Raw genomic sequence first — 26,184 nt, 5'->3', positions numbered from 1 at the left:
GAGACCATAGCAAAAATCAACAAAACCAAAAGCTGGTTCTTTGAAAGGATAAATAAAATTGACAAACCATTAGCCAGACTCATCAAGAAACAAAGGGAGAAAAATCAAATCAATAAAATTAGAAATGAAAATGGAGAGATCACAACAGACAACACAGAAATACAAAGGATCATAAGAGACTACTATCAACAATTATATGCCAATAAAATGGACAACGAGGAAGAAATGGACAAATTCTTAGAAAAGTACAACTTTCCAAAACTCGATCAGGAAGAAATAGAAAATCTTAACAGACCCATCACAAGCACGGAAATTGAAACTGTAATCAAAAATCTTCCAGCAAACAAAAGCCCAGGTCCAGACGGCTTCACAGCTGAATTCTACCAAAAATTTAGAGAAGAGCTAACACCTATCCTGCTCAAACTCTTCCAGAAAATTGCAGAGGATGGTAAACTTCCAAACTCATTCTATGAGGCCACCATCACCCTAATACCAAAACCTGACAAAGATCCCACAAAAAAAGAAAACTACAGGCCAATATCACTGATGAACATAGATGCAAAAATCCTTAACAAAATTCTAGCAATCAGAATCCAACAACACATTAAAAAGATCATACACCATGACCAAGTGGGCTTTATCCCAGGGATGCAAGGATTCTTCAATATCCGCAAATCAATCAATGTAATACACCACATTAACAAATTGAAAAATAAAAACCATATGATTATCTCAATAGATGCAGAGAAAGCCTTTGACAAAATTCAACATCCATTTATGATCAAAACTCTCCAGAAAGCAGGAATAGAAGGAACATACCTCAACATAATCAAAGCTATATATGACAAACCCACAGCAAACATTATCCTCAGTGGTGAAAAATTGAAAGCATTTCCTCTAAAGTCAGGAACAAGACAAGGGTGCCCACTTTCACCGTTACTATTCAACATAGTTTTGGAAGTTTTGGCCACAGCAATCAGAACAGAAAAAGAAATAAAAGGAATCCAAATTGGAAAAGAAGAAGTAAAGCTCTCACTGTTTGCAGATGACATGATCCTCTACATAGAAAACCCTAAAGACTCCACCAGAAAATTACTAGAACTAATCAATGACTATAGTAAAGTTGCAGGATATAAAATCAACACACAGAAATCCCTTGCATTCCTATACACTAATAATGAGAAAACAGAAAGAGAAATTAAGGAAACAATTCCATTCACCATTGCAACGGAAAGAATAAAATACTTAGGAATATATCTACCTAAAGAGTCTAAAGACCTATATATAGAAAACTATAAAACACTGGTGAAAGAAATCAAAGAGGACACTAACAGATGGAGAAATATACCATGTTCATGGATTGGAAGAATCAATGTAGTGAAAATGAGTATACTACCCAAAGCAATCTATAGATTCAATGCAATCCCTATCAAGCTACCAACAGCATTCTTCACAGAGCTAGAACAAATAATTTCACAATTTGTATGGAAAAACAAAAAACCTCGAATAGCCAAAGCGATCTTGAGAAAGAAGAATGGAACTGGAGGAATCAACCTACCTGACTTCAGGCTCTACTACAAAGCCACAGTTATCAAGACAGTATGGTACTGGCACAAAGACAGAAATATAGATCAATGGAACAAAATAGAAAGCCCAGAGATAAATCCACGCACATATGGACACCTTATCTTCGACAAAGGAGGCAAGAATATACAATGGATTAAAGACAATCTCTTTAACAAGTGGTGCTGGGAAATCTGGTCAACCACTTGTAAAAGAATGAAACTAGAACACTTTCTAACACCATACACAAAAATAAACTCAAAATGGATTAAAGATCTAAACGTAAGACCAGAAACTATAAAACTCCTAGAGGAGAACATAGGCAAAACACTCTCTGACATACATCACAGCAGGATCCTCTATGACCCACCTCCCAGAATATTGGAAATAAAAGCAAAAATAAACAAATGGGACCTAATTAACCTTAAAAGCTTCTGCACATCAAAGGAAACTATTAGCAAGGTGAAAAGACAGCCTTCAGAATGGGAGAAGATAATAGCAAATGAAGCAACTGACAAACAACTAATCTCGAGAATATACAAGCAACTCCTACAGCTCAACTCCAGAAAAATAAATGACCCAATCAAAAAATGGGCCAAAGAACTAAATAGACATTTCTCCAAAGAAGACATAAAGATGGCTAACAAACACATGAAAAGATGCTCAACATCACTCATTATCAGAGAAATGCAAATCAAAACCACTATGAGGTACCATTTCACGCCAGTCAGAATGGCTGCAATCCAAAAGTCTACAAGTAATAAATGCTGAAGAGGGTGTGGAGAAAAGGGAACCCTCTTACACTGTTGGTGGGAATGCAAACTAGTGCAGCCACTATGGAGAACAGTGTGGAGATTCCTTAACAAACTGGAAATAGACATGCCTTATGATCCAGCAATCCCACTGCTGGGCATACACACTGAGAAAACCAGAAGGGAAAGAGACACGAGTACCCCAATGTTCATCGCAGCACTGTTTATAATAGCCAGGACATGGAAGCAACCTAGATGTCCATCAGCAGATGAATGGATAAGAAAGCTGTGGTACATATACACAATGGAGTATTATTCAGCCATTAAAAAGAATACATTTGAATCAGTTCTAATGAGGTGGATGAAACTGGAGCCTATTATACAGAGTGAAGTAAGCCAGAAAGAAAAACACCAATACAGTATACTAACACATATATATGGAATTTAGAAAGATGGTAACAATAACCCTGTGTACGAGACAGCAAAAGAGACACTGATGTATAGAACAGTCTTATGGACTCTGTGGGAGAGGGAGAGGGTGGGAAGATTTGGGAGAATGGCATTGAAACATGTAAATATCATGTATGAAATGAGTTGCCAGTCCAGGTTCGATGCACGATACTGGATGCTTGGGGCTGGTGCACTGGGACGACCCAGAGGGATGGAATGGGGAGGGAGGAGGGAGGAGGGTTCAGGATGGGGAACACATGTATACCTGTGGCGGATTCATTTTGATATTTGGCAAATCTAATACAGTTATGTAAAGTTTAAAAATAAAATAAAATTAAAAAAAAAAAAAAAAAAGAAAACTATAAAACACTGGTGAAAGAAATCAAAGAGGACACTAACAGATGGAGAAATATACCATGTTCATGGATTGGAAGAATCAATGTAGTGAAAATGAGTATACTACCCAAAGCAATCTATAGATTCAATGCAATCCCTATCAAGCTACCAACAGCATTCTTCACAGAGCTAGAACAAATAATTTCACAATTTGTATGGAAAAACAAAAAACCTCGAATAGCCAAAGCGATCTTGAGAAAGAAGAATGGAACTGGAGGAATCAACCTACCTGACTTCAGGCTCTACTACAAAGCCACAGTTATCAAGACAGTATGGTACTGGCACAAAGACAGAAATATAGATCAATGGAACAAAATAGAAAGCCCAGAGATAAATCCACGCACATATGGACACCTTATCTTCGACAAAGGAGGCAAGAATATACAATGGATTAAAGACAATCTCTTTAACAAGTGGTGCTGGGAAATCTGGTCAACCACTTGTAAAAGAATGAAACTAGAACACTTTCTAACACCATACACAAAAATAAACTCAAAATGGATTAAAGATCTAAACGTAAGACCAGAAACTATAAAACTCCTAGAGGAGAACATAGGCAAAACACTCTCTGACATACATCACAGCAGGATCCTCTATGACCCACCTCCCAGAATATTGGAAATAAAAGCAAAAATAAACAAATGGGACCTAATTAACCTTAAAAGCTTCTGCACATCAAAGGAAACTATTAGCAAGGTGAAAAGACAGCCTTCAGAATGGGAGAAGATAATAGCAAATGAAGCAACTGACAAACAACTAACCTCGAGAATATACAAGCAACTCCTACAGCTCAACTCCAGAAAAATAAATGACCCAATCAAAAAATGGGCCAAAGAACTAAATAGACATTTCTCCAAAGAAGACATACAGATGGCTAACAAACACATGAAAAGATGCTCAACATCACTCATTATCAGAGAAATGCAAATCAAAACCACTATGAGGTACCATTTCACACCAGTCAGAATGGCTGCAATCCAAAAGTCTACAAGCAATAAATGCTGGAGAGGGTGTGGAGAAAAGGGAACCCTCTTCCACTGTTGGTGGGAATGCAAACTAGTACAGCCACTATGGAGAACAGTGTGGAGATTCCTTAAAAAACTGGAAATAGACATGCCTTATGATCCAGCAATCCCACTGCTGGGCATACACACTGAGGAAACCAGAAGGGAAAGAGACACGAGTACCCCAATGTTCATCGCAGCACTGTTTATAATAGCCAGGACATGGAAGCAACCTAGATGTCCATCAGCAGATGAATGGATAAGAAAGCTGTGGTACATATACACAATGGAGTATTATTCAGCCATTAAAAAGAATACATTTGAATCAGTTCTAATGAGGTGGATGAAACTGGAGCCTATTATACAGAGTGAAGTAAGCCAGAAAGAAAAACACCAATACAGTATACTAACGCATATATATGGAATTTAGAAAGATGGTAACAATAACCCTGTGTACGAGACAGCAAAAGAGACACTGATGTATAGAACAGTCTTATGGACTCTGTGGGAGAGGGAGAGGGTGGGAAGATTTGGGAGAATGGCATTGAAACATGTAAAATATCATGTATGAAATGAGTTGCCAGTCCAGGTTCGATGCATGATACTGGATGCTTGGGGCTGGTGCACTGGGACGACCCAGAGGGATGGAATGGGGAGGGGGGAGGGAGGAGGGTTCGGGATGGGGAACACATGTGTACCTGTGGCGGATTCATTTTGATATTTGGCAAATCTAATACAGTTATGTAAAGTTTAAAAATAAAATAAAATTAAAAAAAAAAAAAAAAAAAAAGTATACCGTGCACTGACAGTCAGTGTTTCTTTTATTCTAATGGTCTCGGGTGGAAGCTTTTGACTTTATGTAATTTTTGTTTCTGTGGAGCTTGGATCTTGGGTCAGCAAGTGAGTTACGTGAAAAAGTGAAAATGCAAATGTTAGTCACTCAGACATTTCCGACTCCTTGCAACTCCATGGACTGTGGCCCTCCAGGCTCCTCTATCCATGGAATTCTCCAGGCAAGAATGCTAGAGTGGGTTGCCATTCCCTTCTCCAGGGAATCTTCCTGACCCAGCAATTAAACCTGGGTCTCCAACATTTCAGGCAGATTCTTTACTGTCTGAACCACTAAGGAAGCAACAACCTGCTTATTGAAGCTCTCAGCGGTCTTTAATGATGTAACTTTCCAGTTCCGATGTCTCTTCTATTTTACCAGAGGTTTTGGTATTCAAAAGACAATGAAGTTTCTAAATATTATCCAGAAGATCTTATATAATCATGAATGATTAACAAAATAAAATGAATTCTCTAAAATTGAATAGATAAGTTGGAATGCCCTAAGTAGATATAGTAGGGTAGTGTATCTACAAGTTTGTTAGCCACTCTGAGTGTTATGAATTTTTGACATGAGAATGTTAAAAATCCATCCAGGAGGCTTCCCTGGTGGTCCAATGGTTAAGAAAAATCACTTTCTAATGCAAAGAACATGAATTCCATCCCTGGTCCCTGATTGGGGAACCAAGATCCTCCATGCCGTGGGGCGCCAAACCCCATGTGTCATAATTACTGAGCTCATGAACTCTAGAGCCCACACACCCACAATAAAACTAAGACCTGAGGCAGCCATAAATAAATAGTTTTTAAAAATTCACCCAGAAAATAAACATACTATTAGTACATATTCATAACTCAGGAGCAACTGTATAAAACCCTTTTGGATATGTTCAAAAGGTCCCTTAAGGTGTGGTTCTAATCCAAGTCTCACAATTATAGGTTTTCTAGAATTATTCTAGTTTCAGAGGAGGTGTGAATTACTCTGATATAATGCACACATGTCCTAATCAGTGTTTAATAATGTGGCGAATTTATTTCTGTAGCAGTCCGTTGTTCTATGTAGTGTTTTAGCAAGTATCCATTTGAAATTTTATCTGGTGCAACTAAGGAGCAATCCTGACTTTGCCAGATGTTATCCTCATTGATATTGTAACCTGATCATTCCAATAGCTTCCTTACAAAATTAGGTAGAATTTTGTGCTTTTAAATGGAATCTTTGAACCTGATCCTACACTTGGTTTTCTGATCTATAAGAGGTCCTTCAAAAAGGACTTTGGGTGCTTTTTTCTTCTCAATAGTTATGTGAATCCTTAAAGTAAACAATGAAGGACAAATGAATCCACTTTTGTTCCTCATATATGCATAGTTGGACCCCCAGGCATGAGAGAGGGATCATCACTACGAAAGCTGCATCAAGTTACCCTGCCCTTCCTCCTCCATGCAGTGGGCTCCATTGCTCCCTGGCCGTACCCTATGTAGGCTTCTGTTTGACCCAGTTGTGTGGAAATTATGGTAGGAGTGCTCCAGCTTGTTTCATTAACAGCAAAGAAGATCCAATAATAAATGAAATAGAAAAGGCCATTTTTATCATAAAAATTCAGTAATATATCTTTCCCAAGCTCTGAAGCTGACATAATCAGAGGAAACTCATTTATCTCTGGAATTACAAAGGAATAGCCATATAAAATAGTGACTGTTCATTACAGAGAAATGGGAAGGAGTAGAACAAAAGAAAAGGTGAGAGCTCAGTAGAACACAAACAAGTATGTAGCTACCCGTATACACTTTTCACGAATGTTCTAAGAATACTCCCATTTCTAGCAGTGTGATGTGCTATGTGCCTGGATATTGAAAACAACTAATAATGTGGATAGAATCTAATTTTAAAAGGATTCTTAAATGTTTCCATAAATGTGTATACTTAAGGAATATTCATACCAAAAGCCTGGAACCCAAAGAAGAAGAGCCCTGAAGCCACATTTCACTCTCTAAACATTTGCTGAACTAAGTGAATCTAAGCAGTTTTGACAGTCTGCCAGAACTCAGTGGAAAGGAAGCAAAACCCAGAGCCCGCCCGAAGTAGGAAATATGGTGGGTTTGATCCATGGGTTGGGAAGATCCACTGGAGAAAGAAATGGCTACCCACTCCAGTGTTCTTGCCTGGAGAATTCCATGGACAGAGGAGCCTGGTGGGCTACAGTCCATGGGGTCGCAAAGAGTCAGTCACTACTAAACAACTAAGCACACCTGCCCTAAAGCTAAGACTTGAAAAGCTATGCATACAGCATAAGAGCGAATTAGAAATATGTCTCTGGACCGCAAGGAAGACTGTCTATGTCTAACTCAATTTATAAACACAAGGTGACCTTTACACAGGCTTACTTATCAAATTTGCACTAACTTAGTCTGAGAATTTAGTTTAAAGTAATCCTGAAAGAAATTTGGAACTGTGGTGTTGGAGAAGACTCTTGAGAGTCCCTTGGACTGCAAGGAGATCCAACCAGTCAACCTAAAGGAAATCAGTCCTGAATTCATTGGGAGGACTGATGCTGCAGCTGAAACTCCAATACTTTGGCCACCTGATATGAAGAACTGACTCATTGGGAAAGACCCTGATGCTGGGAAAGATTGAAGGAGGGAGGAGAAGGAGATGACAGAGGATGAGATCACCAGAGGTCGGATCACCGACTCAATAGACAAGAGTTTGAGCAAGCTCCAGAATTTGGTGAAGGACAGGGAAGCCTGGCATGGTGCAGTCCATGGGGTCACAAAGAGTCAGACATGACTGATCAACTGAACTGAACTGAATTCTAAAAGACTAATGCCCCGGGAAACTGACATAAGCAAATTCTGATCCTCCTCTGAAGTATTCCTATTCTGAAGGATACTTATCTTCTCAAAGAATTTCACATACACAGAAGTTCCTGGTCTAAAATTACTAAACACATTGGCACAATGAGTAACTAAGCATGGCATGATGAGTAACAGCCATCATATGGCAGAATCAGATTTAGATTTTGGAATTATCAGACAAAAAAATGTTAAACATTCTTAACATAGTCTAAGAATTAAAAAAGAGGCCTTAAATATGTGAATGAAGAGCAAACAAGATTTGATAAAGAACCAAAGAGATCTTCAAGAAATAAAAACAATAGAAATTTAAAACATTAGATGGATTGAATGGTAACTTTAAAAAAGCTGAAGAAAGAACTAAGGAACTTAAGAAGTTATAAAGTATGTAGCACAGAAAGACCAAAAAATGAAAAATGTGAAAAAATGATTAAGAGACTTACAGAATAATAAGAAAATCTAACGTATTTTTAATTGGAATGCCAGGAAGAAGAGAGAGAATGAGACAGGATCAATATTTGAAGAGAACTTTCCAGAAGAGAGAAAGGGTGTCAATTTAAAGAAGCCAAGTGACTCCCAAGCAGAATAAATAAAAAGAAATCTGTACTGGACATACATACTTGAAATATGCAACATATCTAATTTATTGACTAAAAGTTTTGGATTCTAGACTTTATAGACAGTGAGCTTGCAGAGATTCATTTTCTGCTGATTTAAAGCAAAAGGCTTAACTAAACCAAAATTGTTTTTGTTTGCAAAGTATAAAAGTAATAATCAAAAGATTACTTACTATACAAATAGTGCAAAACAAAAATTATTATGGAAGCCTGAGGCCCTGTTTTTTTTAAAGATACTTTCTAACAAGTATTAACTATACATGTTTTTATATACATTATATTAATTAGTTAATATAAGGCATATAATTTATATGCCTTTCTAGATGAAATTTATGTACCTAAGATTGCATTTCTCTTAGCATAATGCTAATTTCAAAACTATCTGGAGAAATACTTACATTTCTGTTTAGTGAAGAAAAGAACCAATATTTGGCTTCTTTTTTTTTTTTTTTTTACCACTTACATAATCAGGGTGGTCATAAATGTTAGTTTTTTATTTGTTTACAACACATTATTTTTAAGTACCCACAAAATTATAGTGCATGAGTGAAAATATTACTAGTTAGCAGCTTTTGTTGTAATAACTCACTGATTTTTATCCTTCTAAATAATTATAATAATTCTTTTATCACCATTTCTGTCTTTTCTAGGAAAGCAGATAAATGTCAGTGACCTAAAAAAAGCTCTAAAAGACATGAAAGTAGAAGTCACAGATAAGGAATACTTGAATTTAGTAAAAACTCTACCAGTTGATGGTAAGGATTTTAAAATTATATATGTATTCTTCAAATGGCTTTAGAGTGCTTGACTGTGTCGTTTTCTTCTAAAATAACTCTGTATTGCTAGCAAGTTGTTATTTTTTCTTTTTGTAATCATTTTGGAAAACTTTCAGTACTTGATTTTTGCCAAAGAAAATCTGGGTCATTTAATTTATATTATGGTAGGCAATAGCTATTTCACTCATTCCTACCAAAAAATTATATGTATTACTGTCCTTGATTCCACTAATATGCCTGATAGTAAGTGGAAGGGTGTGAAAATGGAAGAGTAAAGGGTACAAAGGAAGAAGTCAGAGATAAAAGAAAATCAAATGGGATATACAAGGTTTAGGACATCCCTGGTAGCTCAACTGGTAAGGAATCTTCCTGCAATCCGGGAGACCTGGGTTCCATCCCTGGGTTGGGAAGATCCCCTGGAGAAGGGAACAGCTACCCACTCCAGTATTCTGGCCTGGAGAATTCCATGGACTGTATAGTCCATGGGGTCCCAGAGAGTTGGACAAGACAGAGAGAGCAACTTTCACTTTTATACAAGGTTTAGACCAATAATCATTGTTTTTATCCAAGAGCTAATAGATTTGCCTCATTAAGGTCTTTCTCCAAACAAATTTTGTTACTATTTGAGAGCAAATAGGTACATTTCAGGAGAAAAGAATTATTAAAATTCTCTTTTTGAAATTATGAGATTAGGGGAAGAATTGCAGAATTTTTTTTAGGTGAATCCCCTTTTTATTTTTTCTCTGACATGAATTATGCCTTTTCTTACAGTTGAAGGAAAGGTGTTTCAAAAAAGGTTGCTAGACAGTGTGAAGAATCTTAAAAGTGAGTGAAAAGTATGATGAGAAGTCAAATAAATCTGAGATATTATTGTATATTTTCATATATGCTAACTTATTTTTTATTACATTAAAAATCCCATATGTGTATTTTCTCAGTATTTATGCATGTGTTATACATGTTATGCCATAAATCCCTGGAAAATTACCCGGTCCTTTTAAAATTTTCACTTTGTTGATTGAATGAAAGATGAAGTTGAATTATCAGTTGATCCTCCTTGTACCCTTGACTGGGTGTTACTGCACCTTAACGTCTTCTTGATTAAAGTGTTAACTGTAATACACATGAATTAATGCAGATTTTTCTCACATCTTGGTATCTTTCTTGCCTCTTCTAAGGAGGAAAGATTGATATGACTAACCTGGTCACGTTTTTGGAAAATATGGGGATTGAGCTTTCACATAAAGAGCTTGAAGATTTTTCACAATACCTGCCAGTTGATGGTGAGCATTGTAGATAAAAATTTATTCCCTTTAGTACATCTTGGGTTTGAGAACATCTATAAATTAATGATAGTACTTATTTGGTATTAACAGGGCATTTTTAACAGCTTGTAGCCAAACTCAGGTCTCAAATGAAAACACATCCTTGTATCTTCATTAATCCAAGACCAAAAAATGTTTTCCACTGTGAATAATAAAAATTCATGAGAATGCTAACAGATCAAAAAATGAAGAAGAAGAAGAAGGAAGATAGAATGAGAACTATTTTAAAGAAACATTAAATAATAAGTCAAAAGAAAAAAACAACCTATAATGAGGAGTAATTAAATATATGCCTCAGTTGTTCTGATATAAACAGAAGATTAAAAGGAGACAGAAAAACACTAAGAATTTTAAAAGAGCATAATGATACTCACTGTTGGGTATAATGTGGGATTAGGGTATTATTTATATTAATACAATGAACATTTTTCCAAGGTAAAATAAATTAGTTACCAATATTAATCAAAGATGAAGTGAAAATATAAATAGGCCAATAATGATAGTTGGAAAAAACTATAAAATAAGTATACCTATCAGCCACCACCCATCACTCCAACAAAAGGTGACAGCCCTGCAGAAAATAAATTTGAGAATAAATTCCTTCAAAATTTCAAGGAATTGTTTGTTTTAATGCTAGCTAAACTGGTCCAGAGAACTCCAGTTTAAGATGATGAGAAAACATTATAAACTAAATAAAAACATTTAGTTTTTATTTCCTCCAATACCTAACAAAGGAGCAACAAAAATGAAAAAGTAAAAAATCCACAAAGGAAATTTAACATCAATCAAATAATAGAAAAAGACCAATCTAATGCCATAAATATTTAAAGGAGACAACCAGAGAACCTATAAGAATAGGGAAGGAATGGAGACACATACGTATAGAGAATGGACTTCTGGACACAGCGGGGGAAGGAAAGGATGGGGCGATTTGAGGAAGTGGCACTGACATACATACACTATCATGTGTAAAACAGAGAGGGAGTGGGAAGCTGCTGTATAACACAGGGAGCCCAGACTGGTGCTCTGTGAGAACCTATAGGAGTGGGATCGCGGAAGGAGAGGAAGGAGGCTTAAGAGGGAGGGAGTATATATGTAATTATGACTGATTCTCATCGTTGTATGGCAGAAACAAATGCAACATTGTAAAGCAATTTTCCTCCAATTAAAAAAAGATTCTAAAGTAGAAACTACTGCAACAGAGCTAGGCTCCTCTGAGCCTCTCTCCTCCGGCAGAAATTAAATTGGTGAAATCCAGAGAGTTATCACTAAAATGCCCAGATCTGGGATGAAGAAAACTGGGTACGTAACTTTTTTCTCTCTCCATTTATGAGGAAGAAGAAGAAACAGTTGTTGGGGAGAAATGGCTACAACAGAGAAAATGAATGATTAGAATCACTCATTGATAGAAGTAAAAGCTTCAGAGCCCTAGGCTGAATCAGGGGTCTCATCTGAAGCCCAAGAATACCATCCCATAGGCAGATCTGGGTTTTGGTGAAATGTCTTTACCAGGGTCTCAGAGCAATGACCCCTGTTGGGACATTTAACCAAAGTTCAGATACGAGAGCAGGGCTCAAGTATAAGACCACATGACATACCTCACTCTACCCTTAGATTACAATAAAAGTGGGTAGAACAATTTTCTTCAAATGCCATCTCACTGAAGAAAGCAAACTAGTCTCAGCTGCTGTAGAAAGGGCTATTAAAAGATATATTAAATCCTGAGAACAAAATGAAGATCTGGACAGAGTTGCTGAAGCATATGCAAGATTGGAAAAAAAAAAAAGGATATGGTGACAATTCTAGCATTAACACAGTGAAGAAAAACAGAAAAGTGAAAAGGAAAGGTAAGAAGATAGGATGAAGGAAGACAGCATGCAAAAGACAAATAATCCATCAAGTAGAAAATATAACCTAAGGAACAATGAAAAAGAGGTTGTTGACAATTAATTCATATTACAGGACAACTTTAATGGATTCAATAAAACTAAAGCTCAAAAATGAGATGGTACCATAACATATAAATATTAAAAAGGTAAATTGCAGAACTAAAAAAAGAATAAGTACAAAAAGTCATTATAGAATTATTAAGTAAATTATAAACATCAAAATTTAAAAATATAAAGCACTAAAAATCATATTACAGTGTGAGCAGACTTGGTACAGTAAATACAGAGAAAAAAGATTAAAATTATCAAAAATCTAGTAGATATGGATGATTCACAAAGGCATCCACCATAAGAATATCAAATATCTTTAGAAGAGAGTATAACAATTAAAACTTTTTAATCAATGATAGTTTTTAAAAAAGAAAATTTCTATAAAATGAAGGAATGAATGCAGATCAAAAATGTCACACCAGGCTCCAGAAAATGGTGATCCAGAGTGCCCTACAGTGAAATATTTTCTAGTTTGCTTACTGAACTTAAAGGAAAAATGAGAATTTTTCAGATGCACAGATGATAGAAAGCAGGTAACAGATGAGGAGAGGAAGTGATGGGTTTCTAAAGCAACATTCAGCTCCAGAAAAGAATGTCAGAGTATCTACAAAGGTGAAAAACAAAGTGTGACAAAGAGTATTATGTACAGCTATGATGTCATTCAAATATACATAAAAATTTTATATATAAATATAAAATTACAACTTTTAATAATATGGGAAAAACTAAATGAATTCAGCACCTCTTCAAAAAAGATGATGAAATATAGTTAAGAAATAACTTAAAATTGAGCAAAAGGAAACAATAGTGAAAAGGCTGGTGGTGACCTGTAAATCTGTTTGAATACCGAGCAAGTACTAGACAATTGTGGGGATGATAGATACAAAATATCATGTTTATATGTGTCAGTGTAACAGTGATAACATAACTAATAAAAACATGAAAGTGAGGGGGGAAATGGGAGGAAGTGAGAAAATGCTTTTCATAGCAGGAAATCAGGTGATAGTTTTTAAAATTGAAAGATTAAGTTTGAAAATATGGCTTCACCTCTGTTTTTCATATTCTTTTAAAATTAACTGGACATCTTCATAAATATCTCTTGTACTGAGGTATATTTATTAGAAATTGAAGATTCTTATTTTTAAAACCATATATATAGTGCTTTTTGAAAATAATTCTCTATATCTATCTTACCTGTGCACCTTCTTGAAAATAATTCTGTATATCTATCTTACCTGTGCAACTTCATAGATGAGAGTCTGTGGAATGACCAGTGATTATCTCTATGGGAGATAGGATTTGGAGTAATGTCTTTCCTTTTCCTAGTACATAGAGAAATATATAATACATAGAGAAAAGTGTGTAAAACATGAATTTCCTGTGTAACTAATGGTTATAAAACAAACAGCTGTATACTCTCCACCAACATCTAAAATCCACCGTGTTCTCTTTCCCAACACTGCCCACTCAATGTAATCACCACCATAATCCTTATGGTAATCACTACTTCAGTTTTATTCATATTTTACCACATAAATATGCATCTCAAATTTTATAGTTCACCCATATTTTGAACTTCATATGAATGGAATCACATAGCAAGGAACATTTTGTCAATGGCTTCTTTTTAATGAGTATCGGGGTAACTTACTGAAGTTTAAGTTTATATTTTTCTGATTACTAATGAGGTTGAGACCTTTTTATATATCTATTAATTATTTGTGTAGCCTCTTTTGTGGACTGACTTTTCAATTATATTGCCTATCTTTCTACTGTGATTTTTTTTCTTATTGAACTGTGGAAGTTCTTTGTATATTCTCTGTATAGGCAATTTGAGGCTAATTTGCAATGCAAAGAACTGTCTCTTTGGCTTGCTTTTTCATTCTTTTAATGGTGTCTTCCAGTGAACAGAAGTTCTTAATTTAAATGTAGTCAAATATATCAATCTTTTCCCTGATGGTTAGTATCTTTTATACCATATAAGAGAAATCTTTTCCTATCCTAAGGTCATTAAAGTATTGTCCCACATTATCTTTTTAAAATTCCTTTGTTTTGCATTTCAAATTTAACTAACAATCCACCTGGATACGATTTTTGTATATGGGATGCCGTAGGGGTTAAGTTTCTTTTCTTTCCCATATGAATACCAAATTTTTCAATAGCGTATTTGAAAATACCATCAGTACTATCTTTTCTTGCTATAGTGCCAACTTTCTACAGTCAAATAACATGGATCTCAGAGCAGAGTATGAATTCATGCAGTATAAGGTAGGGGAGAGAGGTAGAGCCTCAGTTCTGCCCTACCTAGCTTACAGTGTGAGTATGGACAAAAGCCTTTCAGTTTCCCTGGGGACTTGCCTCTTCAAGTATAGAATTGAGGAGGGTGAGCTAGATGCCTTTTAAGAGACCTGTCGGATTCATGTCAATGTATGGCAAAACCAATACAATATTGTAAAGTAAAATAAATAAATAAAACTGAGATTAAAAAATGAGAGAGAGAGACCTGTCAACTAAAAGAATCTAAGTCAGCTTGAGATACCATCTTTGAGCAGACATTTAGGTGGCAAAGAAATAAATTAAAAAACAAGGGAGTTAGGCATTTATTTTTGATGCCCTCACTCAGAACTTTTCTGCACCACAGTGCAAGGAAATTGTTGCCTGATACTTTATCTAATGGTTGGTAATATTAAAGGTAATCCCACCCTCAAGATCTTCTGTGTGGATTGACTGCATGTGTAGCAGGGACATTTAGAGTTTCTTCATGCTTGCCCATTCATTCATTTTCAATTATTTATTCATTCATTTCATAAATGTGCTTTCAGCACTTGCCATTTTCCATCCTTGTGCTAGAAATAAAGACTGTAAAGATAAAAAAAAAGAAAATTTTATAAAAATGTAAAAAATATCAGGCCAATTTTGGATTTAGAAACAGTACATGACCTGCAGTCAGGGCTTCTTGCCTCCAAATTTTAAAAGCCATCAACCTGGTCAGAAAAAAATGCCAAGCCATTTTCAAGCCATTCAGCAGAGATCCAATGACAGCACACCTGTTAAACATACATTTCCTAAAATTCTCCCAGAAAGGCAACTTTAATGAAATTAGTTCTAATGAAAGGATACTAGCGAGTTCAGTGAGAAATACAATATTTTTTTCTTTACATAGCAGAAAATTGACACAAAGAGAGATGGTTTCTGCTTTTCTGTTCCCTAAAAAGAATACAAATGTCACTTCTGGAATCTAACATACAGGCTTAATTTTCAAAATATATAATTTTATTTTCTTCATAAGGCAGCCATACATAATAAACCCTAAGAACAAAACAGTCACAAACTTTTTCTGTAAACCTGGACTTATTGAAGGCTTCCACTAGTCTCCAGGAGCTTACAGCCAGATTAGTCCTGATGTTTCAAATAATCAAGCTTTCTCCACAGCCAAAATTCCTTTTATGTTTGGGCTGTTGAACACAAGCTCAGGAGATAATTTGTCTTCAACATAGTCCATCTCTGTTCCTAAAGGAATTGCTATGCTTTCTTTTCAATAAAGACTGACTCCATCTCAAACAACTTCTTCATCAGAGTCTCCTTTTGTCTTCATACCTTCTAGAATATAAGAAAAGCCATTTCAGCTCCTGGTTTGGACACAGACTTTCACATGACTGTGTTCAGGGTTCAGACTTATCTTTAAGAAGTTCTTTACTGCAATGTGTCAGGGTGAGGGTAGCCTTGGGCTTGCAGCTTCCTCTTGCTCACAGCCCCAACCATGGCCAGGACTAACAAAGGCTAACTCGTTTTTAATCTCAAAGGGAAATAATTCCATATTTCACCAGCAAATATTACTTTGTTGAAGGTTTTTTGTGATTTGGGGTTATTTACATAACCTTTAGTAAATTAAAGGAGTTCTCCTCTATTCCTATTTTTGTTTTGGATGTTGACATTTATCCAATTCATTTTTTATACACCTGATCATTGCATGTAATGAAGTGTTTATGAAGTGATTATATAGTATTTCTCCTTAAATATATTAATCTGGGGTACTACATTGATTGATTTTTGCATATTAAAAAACTTTGCACTCCTGGAATATATTAATCATGATGGATTATCACTTATATATTATTGGATTCAGAATGATAATATTTTATTGAAGATTTTTGCATTCATGTTTATAAGAGATTTTCCTTATTTGTTCAGTCTTCATTAAATTTTACTAGCAAAGTTAAAAAATATGTTGAGTATTTCTTGTTTGAATTCTCTGAAAGAGTTTTTTAAGGTGGCATCATTTCATTCTTAAATGTTTGGTGGGATTAACCAATGAAGACATCTTGAGTCTGAATTATTATCTTATTGTTGTTTGTGTTGTTGGAATTTTTAACTTCCAATTAAAAAGACTGTTTCTTCTTGTGTCAGTTTGGTAAACTGGTTTTCTAGGAATTTGTCAATTTTATATGAATTTTTAATGTATTTAAATAAAATTATTTAATAACTATCTTTTGCAAGATTAGTATGGGAATCTTGCTTATTCCTAATATTGGTTATTTATGCCTTTCCTCTTTTTTTCTTGGTTAGTCTTACCAAGGGTCTAACAAGTATTAAAAGTCATTCCAAACAACCAACTTTTCACTTTGTTAAACCTCTACATTCTTAATTCCTTTTTGTTTCATTAATTTCTGCTCTTTGTAATTTTCTTTGATTTCATTTGCTATTCTTTTTCTAACTTAAGGTGCATGCTTAGCTTATTGATTTTTAATTTTTTTCTTTTCTAATATATTTTGAATTCTGATATATATTTTTTTAGTTATTCAGTTTAAAATATTTCTTAGTTCTATTGTGATTTATTCTCAACCCTCGTGTGTGTGTGCTGTTACTTCAGTTGTGTTCAGCTGTTTGTGACCCCATGGACTGTAGCCTGCTAGGCTTCTCTCCATGGGATTCTCCAGGCAAAAATACTGGAATGGGTTGCCATTTCCTCCTCCTCTTCCCAAACCAAGGATGAATTTTGAGACATGATATATTTTTTAGTTATTCAGTTTAAGATATTTCTTAGTTCTATTGTGATTTATTTTCAACCCTCAGATATTCCCATGTGCGTTATTTCTAGGTTAATTGCATGGTAGTCGAAGAACCTACTCTGTGATTTTAATCCCTTTACATTTTATTGTATTTTATTTTTCAACAACTTTATTGATATATAATCTACATACCATACAATTTGCCCATCTGAAGTATTCAATTCAACAGGTTTTAGCATATTCATAGACTTACGTGACCATCACCATAATAGATTTTAGAACTTTGTTGTTGTTTTTGTTCAGTCATCCAGTCATGTTCAACTCTTTGTGACCCCAGCCAAGCCTCCCTGTCCCTCACCATCTCCCAAAGTTTGCCCAAGTTCATGTCCATTGTATCGGTGATGGCATTCAGCCATCTCTCCTTCTGCCCTCAGTCTTTCCCAGCATCAGGGACTTATCCAATGAGTCAGCTGTTCACTTCAGGTGACCAAAATACTGGAGCTTCAGCTTTGGCTTCAGTCCTTCCAATGAGTATTTAGGGTTGATTTCCCTTAAGATTGACTAGCTTGATCTCCTTACTGGCTAAGGGACTCTCAGGAGTCTTCTCCAGCACTACAGCTCGAAGGTATCAATTCTTTGGTGCTCTTCCTTCTTTACGGGCTAGCTCTCACAACCGTACATGACCACTGGGAAGACCATAGCCTCAACCATACAGACCTTTGTTGGCAGAGTAATGTCTCTGCTTTCCAACACACTGTCTAGGTTTGTCATAGCGTTCCTGCCAAGAAGCAATCATCTTGTGATTTCATGACTGCAGTCACTATCTGCAGTGATTTTAGCGCCCAAGAAGAGGAAGTCTGTCACTACTTACACCTTTTCCCCTTCTATTTGCCATGAAGTAATGGGGCTGGATGCCACGATCTTAGTTTTTTTAATGTTTAGTTTTAAGCCAGCTCTTTCACTCTCCTCCTTCACCTGACATCAATATGCTCTTTAGTTCCTCTTCACTTTCTGCCATTAGAATGGTATCATCCGCATATCTGAGGTTGTTAATGCTTCTCCTGCCTATCTTAATTCCAGCTTGTAACTCATCCGGCCCAGCATTTCTCATGATGCGCTCAGCATATAGGTTAAATAAACAGGGTGACAGCAGACAGCCCTGGCGTACTCCTTTCTTAATCCTGAACGAGTCAATTGTTCCATACAGACTCTAACTGTTGCTTCTTGACCCACATACAGGCTTCTTAGGAGACAGGTAAGATGGTTTGGTATTCCCATCTCTTTAAGAGCTTTCCACAGACTGTTATGATCCACACAGTCAAAGGCTTTGGTATAGTCGATGAAACAAAAGTAGACAGATTTTTGGAATTCCCTTGCTTTCTCTATGATCCAGCGAATGTTAACAATTTGATCTCTGGGTCCTCTGCCTTTTCTAAACCCAGCTTGGACTCTGGAACATTCAGTCAATCAGTTCAGTCTCTCAGTCGTGTCTGACTTTTTGTGACCCCATGAACCACAGCATGCCAGGCCTCCCTGTCCATCACCAACTCCCAGAGTTCACCGAAACCCATATCCATTGAGTCGATTATGTCATCCTCTGTCATCCCCTTCTCCTTCTGCCGTCAATCTTTCCCAGCGTTAGGGTCTTTTCAAATGAGTCATCTCTTCGCTTCAGGTGGCCAAAGTATTGGAGTTTCAGCTTCAGCGTCAGTCCTTCCGGTGAATATTCAGGACTGATTTCCTTTAGGATGGACTGGTTGGATCTCCTTGCAGTCCAAGGGACTCTCAAGAGTCTTCTCCAACACCACAGTTCAAAACCATCAATTCTTCAGCGCTCAGCTTTCTTCACAGTCCAACTCTCACATCCATACATGACCACTGGAAAAACCATAGCCTTGACTAGACGAACCTTTGTTGGCAAAGTAATGTCTCTGCTTTTCAATATGCTGTCTAGGTTGGTCATAACTTTCCTTCCAAGGAGTAAGTGTCTTAATTTCATGGCTGCAGTCACCGTCTGCAGTGATTTTGGAGCCCAGAAAAATAAAGTCAGCTACTGTTTGCACTGTTTCCCCACCTATTTGCCTGGAACATTACCAAACCCCAAAAGGAAACCTCTTACCCACTAACAGTCATCCCCTACTCTCCTCTTCTTCTCAGCCTCTAGCAACCATTAATCTGCTTTTCATCTCTACCGGCTTGCCTGTTCTGGAGATTTCATGTGTTCTGGAGAATCATAAGTGACTGGTTTCTTTCATATAGCATAATGTTTTCAAGGCTTATCCATTTTATATCATGTATCACCACTTCATTCATTTTCGTTGCCAAGCAATCTTCCATGATATGGATATACCACTTTTTGTTTCTTCATTCGTAAGTTGATGAACATTTGGGGTTTGTTTCCACATTTTGGCTATTATGAATAATGCTGCTATGAATAGTCTCATGTAAATTTTTATGGATACATGTTTTCATTATTATTGGGCATATTCTTAGGAGTGGAAATGCTGGAACATATGATAACTCTATGTTTAACATTTTGGGGAATTGAAATTATTTTACAAAGCAATTGTATCATTTTACATTTCCATCAGCAACATGTGAGGGTTCCAATTTCTTCACATCCTTGTCACTACTTGTTATTATCTCTCTTTTTTATTATAGTCATCCTAGTGATGTGAAGTGGTAGTTTTAATTTTTATTTATTTTATGTCTAATGGTGTTGCACATCTCTTCACGTACTTGTTGGCTATTCATATATTTCCATTAGAGAAACATATATTCAGATTCTTTACCTATTTTTCAGTTGGATTGTCTTTTTATTATTGAGTTATAAGAATTCTTTATATATTCTATATAAAACTCCCTTATCATAAGCATGATTTTCAAATACTTTCTCCTGTTCTGTGAGTTCCTCACTTCCTTGATGGTGTCCTTTGAAGCACAAATGCTTTTAATTTTGATGAAGTCCAATTTATCTATTTTTTCTTTTGTCACCTATGCTTTTGGTGTCATATCTAAGAATGTTTTGCCTAATCCATAATAAAAATGATTTATTTTTATATTTCTTTCTAAAGGTTTTATAGTTTTAGCTCTTAATTTTGAGTCTATGATACATTGGAAATTATTTCTGTATGAAGAAGGGATCTAACTTCAGTCTTTTGCATGTGGATGAATAGTTGTCTCAGCACCATTTGTTGAAAAGTCTCCTCTTCTTCATTGAACTGTCATGGTACCCCTGTCAAAAATCAATTAATAGTAAATACAGTGATTTATTTCTGAACTCTCAGTTCCTCTCCATTGATCCATATATCTAGCCTTTTGCTGGTACTTCACTACATTGATTACTATCACTTTTTATTTTTTTAAATATAAATTTATTTATTTTAATTGGAGGTTAATTACTTTACAGTATTGTATTGGTTTTGCCATACATCAACATGAATCACTTATAAGTTTTGAAACTGGGAAGTGTACATCTCCCAACTTTTTTCTTTTCTCTGAGATTGTTTTGGCTATTCAAGATACCTTGCATTTACATATGAATTTTAGGATTGGCTCTTGAAATTTGGCAAAAATGCCAGCTAAGATTTGATAAAAATTTTCCTTGTGTTTCTAGATCAATTCAGTGTGTGATAGAGGGTAGGGGATAGTCACAGAGAATATTACCATCGTTTCAATATTAAGTGTTCTGATCCATGATCATGGGATGTCTTTCCATTTATTTAAGTCAATCAATTTCTTGCAATAATGTTTTATAGTGTTTGAAGTATGAGTTTTGTCCCTATTTTTTGTAAATTTATTCCTCAGTGATAGGTGATTTGTTCTGTCGATGTTACTGTAGTTGGAACTGTTTTCTTAATATTATTTTGGACTGTTTATTGTCATTACTTTTATTTTTAAAGATTTATTTATTTGGCTGTGCCAGTTCTTTCTTGAGACATGCAGAATCTTTGATTTTCGTTGAGGCGTGCAGGATCTTTAGTTGAGGTATGGGAACTCTTAGTTGTATCATGTGGGGTCTAGTTTCCCGACCAAGGGTCAAACCCAGGCCTCCTGCATTGGGACCATAGAATCTTAGCCACTGGATCACTAGGAAAGCCCCTCATTACTTTTTAAATTATTGATATTGGGCTTTACAATGCAATATATGATCATTTTTGTAAATGCTCCCTATGTGAAAGGAAATATGCATTCTGAAATTATTGGGTACAGTGTTGTCTATATGTCCATTAAATCAAGTTTGTTAAATTTGTAGTTCAAATTTCCTGTAGTCTTAATGCTTTTTTTCTGCTTATTTTGTTAACTACTCAATGAAATATATTAAAATATCCAACCATAATTTAGAATTTTTCTTTTTCTCCTTCTAACTTTGCAATTTTTATGTATTTGTGACCATGTTGTTGGTGTCAATATAACTACACTACTTTGTTTTTGCTTAGTATTTGTATGGTCTATATCTACCCATCTTCTTACTTTCAACTTCTCTGAATCCTTATATTTCAGATATTTTAAATTCTTAAGTTTTAGATGGTTAGATCACTTCCTTGATGAATTTTACCTAACATGTAAATAAGATATAGTAACCTTCTTTATCAACTGTTCAAAGAACACAGAAAGCAGAAACACTTCTGGTTTGATTTATGAAACTATCTTAATCTTGATACCCAAACTTGATGAAGAAAACACAAAAAAAAGGAAGATCACTAGCCAGTCTCTCTCATAAACAAATGTGCAAAAATCCTATACAAAATATTAGCAATATGAATCTATCATTTTTATTTTTGTATTACTAATAGCAGTTATGATATTACTAACATATTTGTGTTTAAATCTACTTTTACTCAATGCCTTTATTTGTACCTGTTCAACATTCTGTTTTCTTCCATCCTTGCTTTGCTTTTGGGTTTCTATTATTTTTCTTATTAGTTTGGACTTTTTAAAGATTATTTCAGGGATTACAATATACATCCTTAATTTATCTTACTCCAATTTTATATTGGGCTTTTATCCTCATTCAAGACAGTGCAAGATTCTTGGACTATTTTCATTTTGTTACTCCCCCTTCCCAACTTATTGATTTGTTTTACACACTATGTTCCTCTAGAATTACTCATACATTATCATTTCATTTCTTCATATTCTTTCCTGCAGTCCTAAATTGAAAGGGGCCATTGATGTGACTGACTGCCGGTGGTCATCAGAAAAATATTTGGGGTGATGAAAATGTTCTAAAATGGATTATAGTGGTGATTGGACAGCTCTATTAACTTACTTGAGTGTATTCAATGGTACAATGAAAACTTATGAATTTTATAATAGTTAAGTTACATCTCAATAAAACTGTTAAAATTATAAAAAAAAAAAAAAAAGAAAGGGGCCATTGAATGTTAAGCAGGATTAAAATTTTTTCAACTTATTCCTAAAAAATACTTGTAAAATTTTATAACATTGGGAACAAAGAGGAATTTATAAGTAGGATTTAAAAAAAGACTTATACATAAAGAATAAAAGTGTGAGTACAGGGGGAAATAGTGGGACGCATGAAACAAAGTAGAGGAAAGGACTATAACAGTTTTTTCTTATGTCTAAGTAACTATTTATTATATAAAATGTAATAGAATAGAACTAAAATGTAAGATGATACCAACATTCTAGCTGAGGGCAGGAATCGTAGGTTGAGAAAGCATAAGGAACAGTCTCATTGTTATATATGACTGCTTTGTGTCTTACAGTGGATGGGAAAGTTGATCTAAAAAATGTGGCACTGAGTATGAAAGACTTTACTGGTGAGTTTCTATGACACTGAAATCATAATGCTTTATAATAAATCATATTTTAGATGCTCTTGTCTAGTCGTCTATTGTTCATATTAATTTTGACATTTACCCAGTTATCATTAAAGATTTCTACCTGAAAAAATCCACTCAATCTCTGGTTATCTATGTATTAAAATGAAACCACAGACTTTGTTCTCATAACAAGTTCTATCTATGGTAGAGATACTATATAGGTCTGTCTTTGCCTACATGTGAATAGTTAAATTTTAGGTAAGCATGTTAAAAAATAAGGCAAAGCCTTGGAAAGTGCAAGATAATATATTTTTGTGTGTGTATGTGTGAACAGTTACATAAGTCCGTATAATATCTCCTCTCATAATTATTTCTTTTGGCAATTCATTATCCAATCTGATAACTAGATTTAATTCTGCATATTATTCCCAACTTTAAGAGAGCCCTCACTATCTCAATATTGTAAGAGTAAACTTACTTTGACTTCTATTGATACACTGAATTTCCATATCCCATTTTGCCTCTGCTTTTTAATCACAGATTGGAAATGATGCCATATAAAGTATTATAAATGTATCTAAAGATACATGCAACATAGGCTAATATCATGTTCTAGTGAACCTCTTTAAAACATTGAATAAAATTTCTAAAGTTTTCACTTATAAACACTCTGTCTTTTCAAAGGAGAAAAGATTAATGCCAGTGATCTGAAAAATGTTCTTGGAGACATGGGGATAGAAGTCAATGATAAGGAATGTCTGGAACTGCTAAAATTACTGCCAGTTGATGGTGAGCTGCATTTGGGTTACTGTGACCTCCAAAGCTTTGAGTTTTATGGTTCTATTTATGATGTTTATACTTTAAAGTGTCATGTGTTCATATTTACCTGCCCCCACCCTACAGCTCTTGCTTTCTTATGAACAGTGTCTCTATTTCTCTATGCGAACTTAAGGACAGAGATCAACTGTCAAAAGAATCCTCTTCCAAAAAATCAATGTTGAGGAGGTAAGATGTTACTGATGATTTTGAAAAAGGGGAGGAAGGAGTGGAATTTACATTTTGTCTCTCTCAGTAAGCATCAAAAAAGTCCTCAGAAGAAAGTTTCTTTCTTCCTTTAAGTACAAAAGCTCAACATCTTTCTGATAGCTTCTCAACAAAGCATCTTCTCAGCAAAGTTCTATGTATCCCTGTAAGTAAATCTTGTACCAGCTGCCAAGAAATTAGTGTTTTCTGTATTATTATATCAGTTCAGAAGTTAACAACACCTTCAAGCATGAGCTTTGTAGCATCCAGTACCAGCAGCTGCATCATGAAGAAGAGCCTGAAGAAACCTGAGCAGGCCGCAGGTTACAGTCTTCCACCTCAAAGCAGCATCTCTGCAGAGAATGCAGAATACTTTGAGTACAAAGATGAGATTGAGTTTGCAAAGCCTCCATGTTATTATATTACCTGGCTAGACAGCACATTAAAAAGCAGAGATGTTACTTTGCCAACAAAGGTCCATCTAGTCAAGGCTATGGTTTTTCCAGTGGACATGTATGGATGTAAGAGTTGGACTATAAAGAAAGCTGAGCGCCGAAGAATTGATGCTTTTGAACAGTGGTGTTGGAGAAGACTCTTGAGAGTCCCTTGGACTGCAAGGAGATCCAACCAGTCCATCCTAAAGGAGATCAGTCCTGAATATTCACTGGAAGGACTGATGCTGAAGCTGAAACTCCAATACTTTGGCCACCTGATGCAAAGAGCTGACTCATTGGAAAAGACCCTGATGTTGGGAAAGATTGGGGACAGGAGGAGAAGGGGACGACAAAGGATGAGATGGTTAGATGGCATCATCGACTCAATGAACATGGGTTTCAGTGGACTCCGGGAGTTGGTGATGGACGGGGAGGCCTGGCGTGCCGTGGTTCATGGGGTTGCAATGAGTTGGACACGACTGAGTGACTGAACTGAACAACACTACCCAGTTATGATGAAGGCAAGAGAATCAAGCATGAAACTACTATCCCTTCAGTTTCTGGAAGAGATGAGTATTTTGTGGGTCAGGATGACTTCGATAATGCTGACCAACTTAGTTTAGGCAACAACAGGATTTTCATGTGAACTTTTTTATGGCATTCTTCTTTAAAACTAGATTGGGCATTTCCTGTCTGCTTTCCTGGCCACTTCAACTGCAGGAAAGTATGAGGCCATTTCAGGATTTGGCCTCTCTCTAATCAAGCAGATCCTTGTTGTCAGGTTTTCCACCTATTTCCCTGGATATTTTGATGGTCAGAATTGTCTCTGGTGGGTGTTTCTGGTTTTAGGTTTTCTCCTGTTTCTCAGAGGATTTGTTAATTATGCAAAAGTTTGGAAGATATAAAAACTCAAATTTCTGCAGGACAGAGTTCTCTTTATTTAGCGAAGACATTTTCTGGCAGAGGCCTTCCTGCGTTTATGATTCCTCTCTCAAGAAACAAGAGAACATCTGCAGGAAGTGAATCGAGATGCAGAACACAGAGGAATAACCACCTGCTTTTAGAAAAGAAAGTGCTATTGAAAAAGAGAAAATAGGATGAAGCAAATTCCTGCTGTTACTCATTAGGCCACTGACATGTCAAACTTGAACTGCAAGAAGTAAAGAAAACAGAATAGAAATGAGATAGAAAAAAGGAATGAAAAGAATTTAAAATAGAATAGGAAAAGATGGTGAGTTTTAGCTCTGTAGCATATAAGCTGGTAGTTGCTGTGGATGTGAAAGAGTAAGTAGATCTATTAATAATACCAGAATTTATTATGATGAGCCAAGTTCTGTCCTCACCACACACAATGATGACACCTTATCCCTATTTTACAGTGGAGAAACCTGAGGCATAGAAAGGGTAAGTAATTTGCCTAAGGTCACA

At 35.6% G+C, this 26,184-nt stretch overlaps 1 protein-coding gene and 1 pseudogene across 1 annotated transcript in view; both read left to right on the top strand.

The window, feature by feature from the left end:
* Window positions 1-24,219, top strand: part of LOC129650794 (uncharacterized) — a 48,974-nt gene extending 24,755 nt beyond the window's left edge. The window contains exons 12-16 of the mRNA XM_055579600.1: window positions 9,111-9,215; window positions 10,008-10,061; window positions 10,415-10,519; window positions 23,243-23,296; window positions 23,984-24,219. Of these exons, the coding sequence (XP_055435575.1) occupies window positions 9,111-9,215; window positions 10,008-10,061; window positions 10,415-10,519; window positions 23,243-23,296; window positions 23,984-24,219 (554 nt within the window). The remainder of the gene's footprint in view (window positions 1-9,110; window positions 9,216-10,007; window positions 10,062-10,414; window positions 10,520-23,242; window positions 23,297-23,983) is intronic.
* Window positions 24,220-24,293: 74 nt separating this feature from the next.
* Window positions 24,294-25,793, top strand: LOC129650793 (NEDD4 family-interacting protein 1-like; annotated as a pseudogene).
* The last annotated feature ends 391 nt before the right edge of the window (window positions 25,794-26,184 follow it).

Source organism: Bubalus kerabau, chromosome 4 (genome assembly GCF_029407905.1).
Source record: "Bubalus kerabau isolate K-KA32 ecotype Philippines breed swamp buffalo chromosome 4, PCC_UOA_SB_1v2, whole genome shotgun sequence".
Taxonomy (NCBI): domain Eukaryota; kingdom Metazoa; phylum Chordata; class Mammalia; order Artiodactyla; family Bovidae; genus Bubalus; species Bubalus kerabau.
This window is presented reverse-complemented; position numbering and strand designations above follow the sequence as displayed.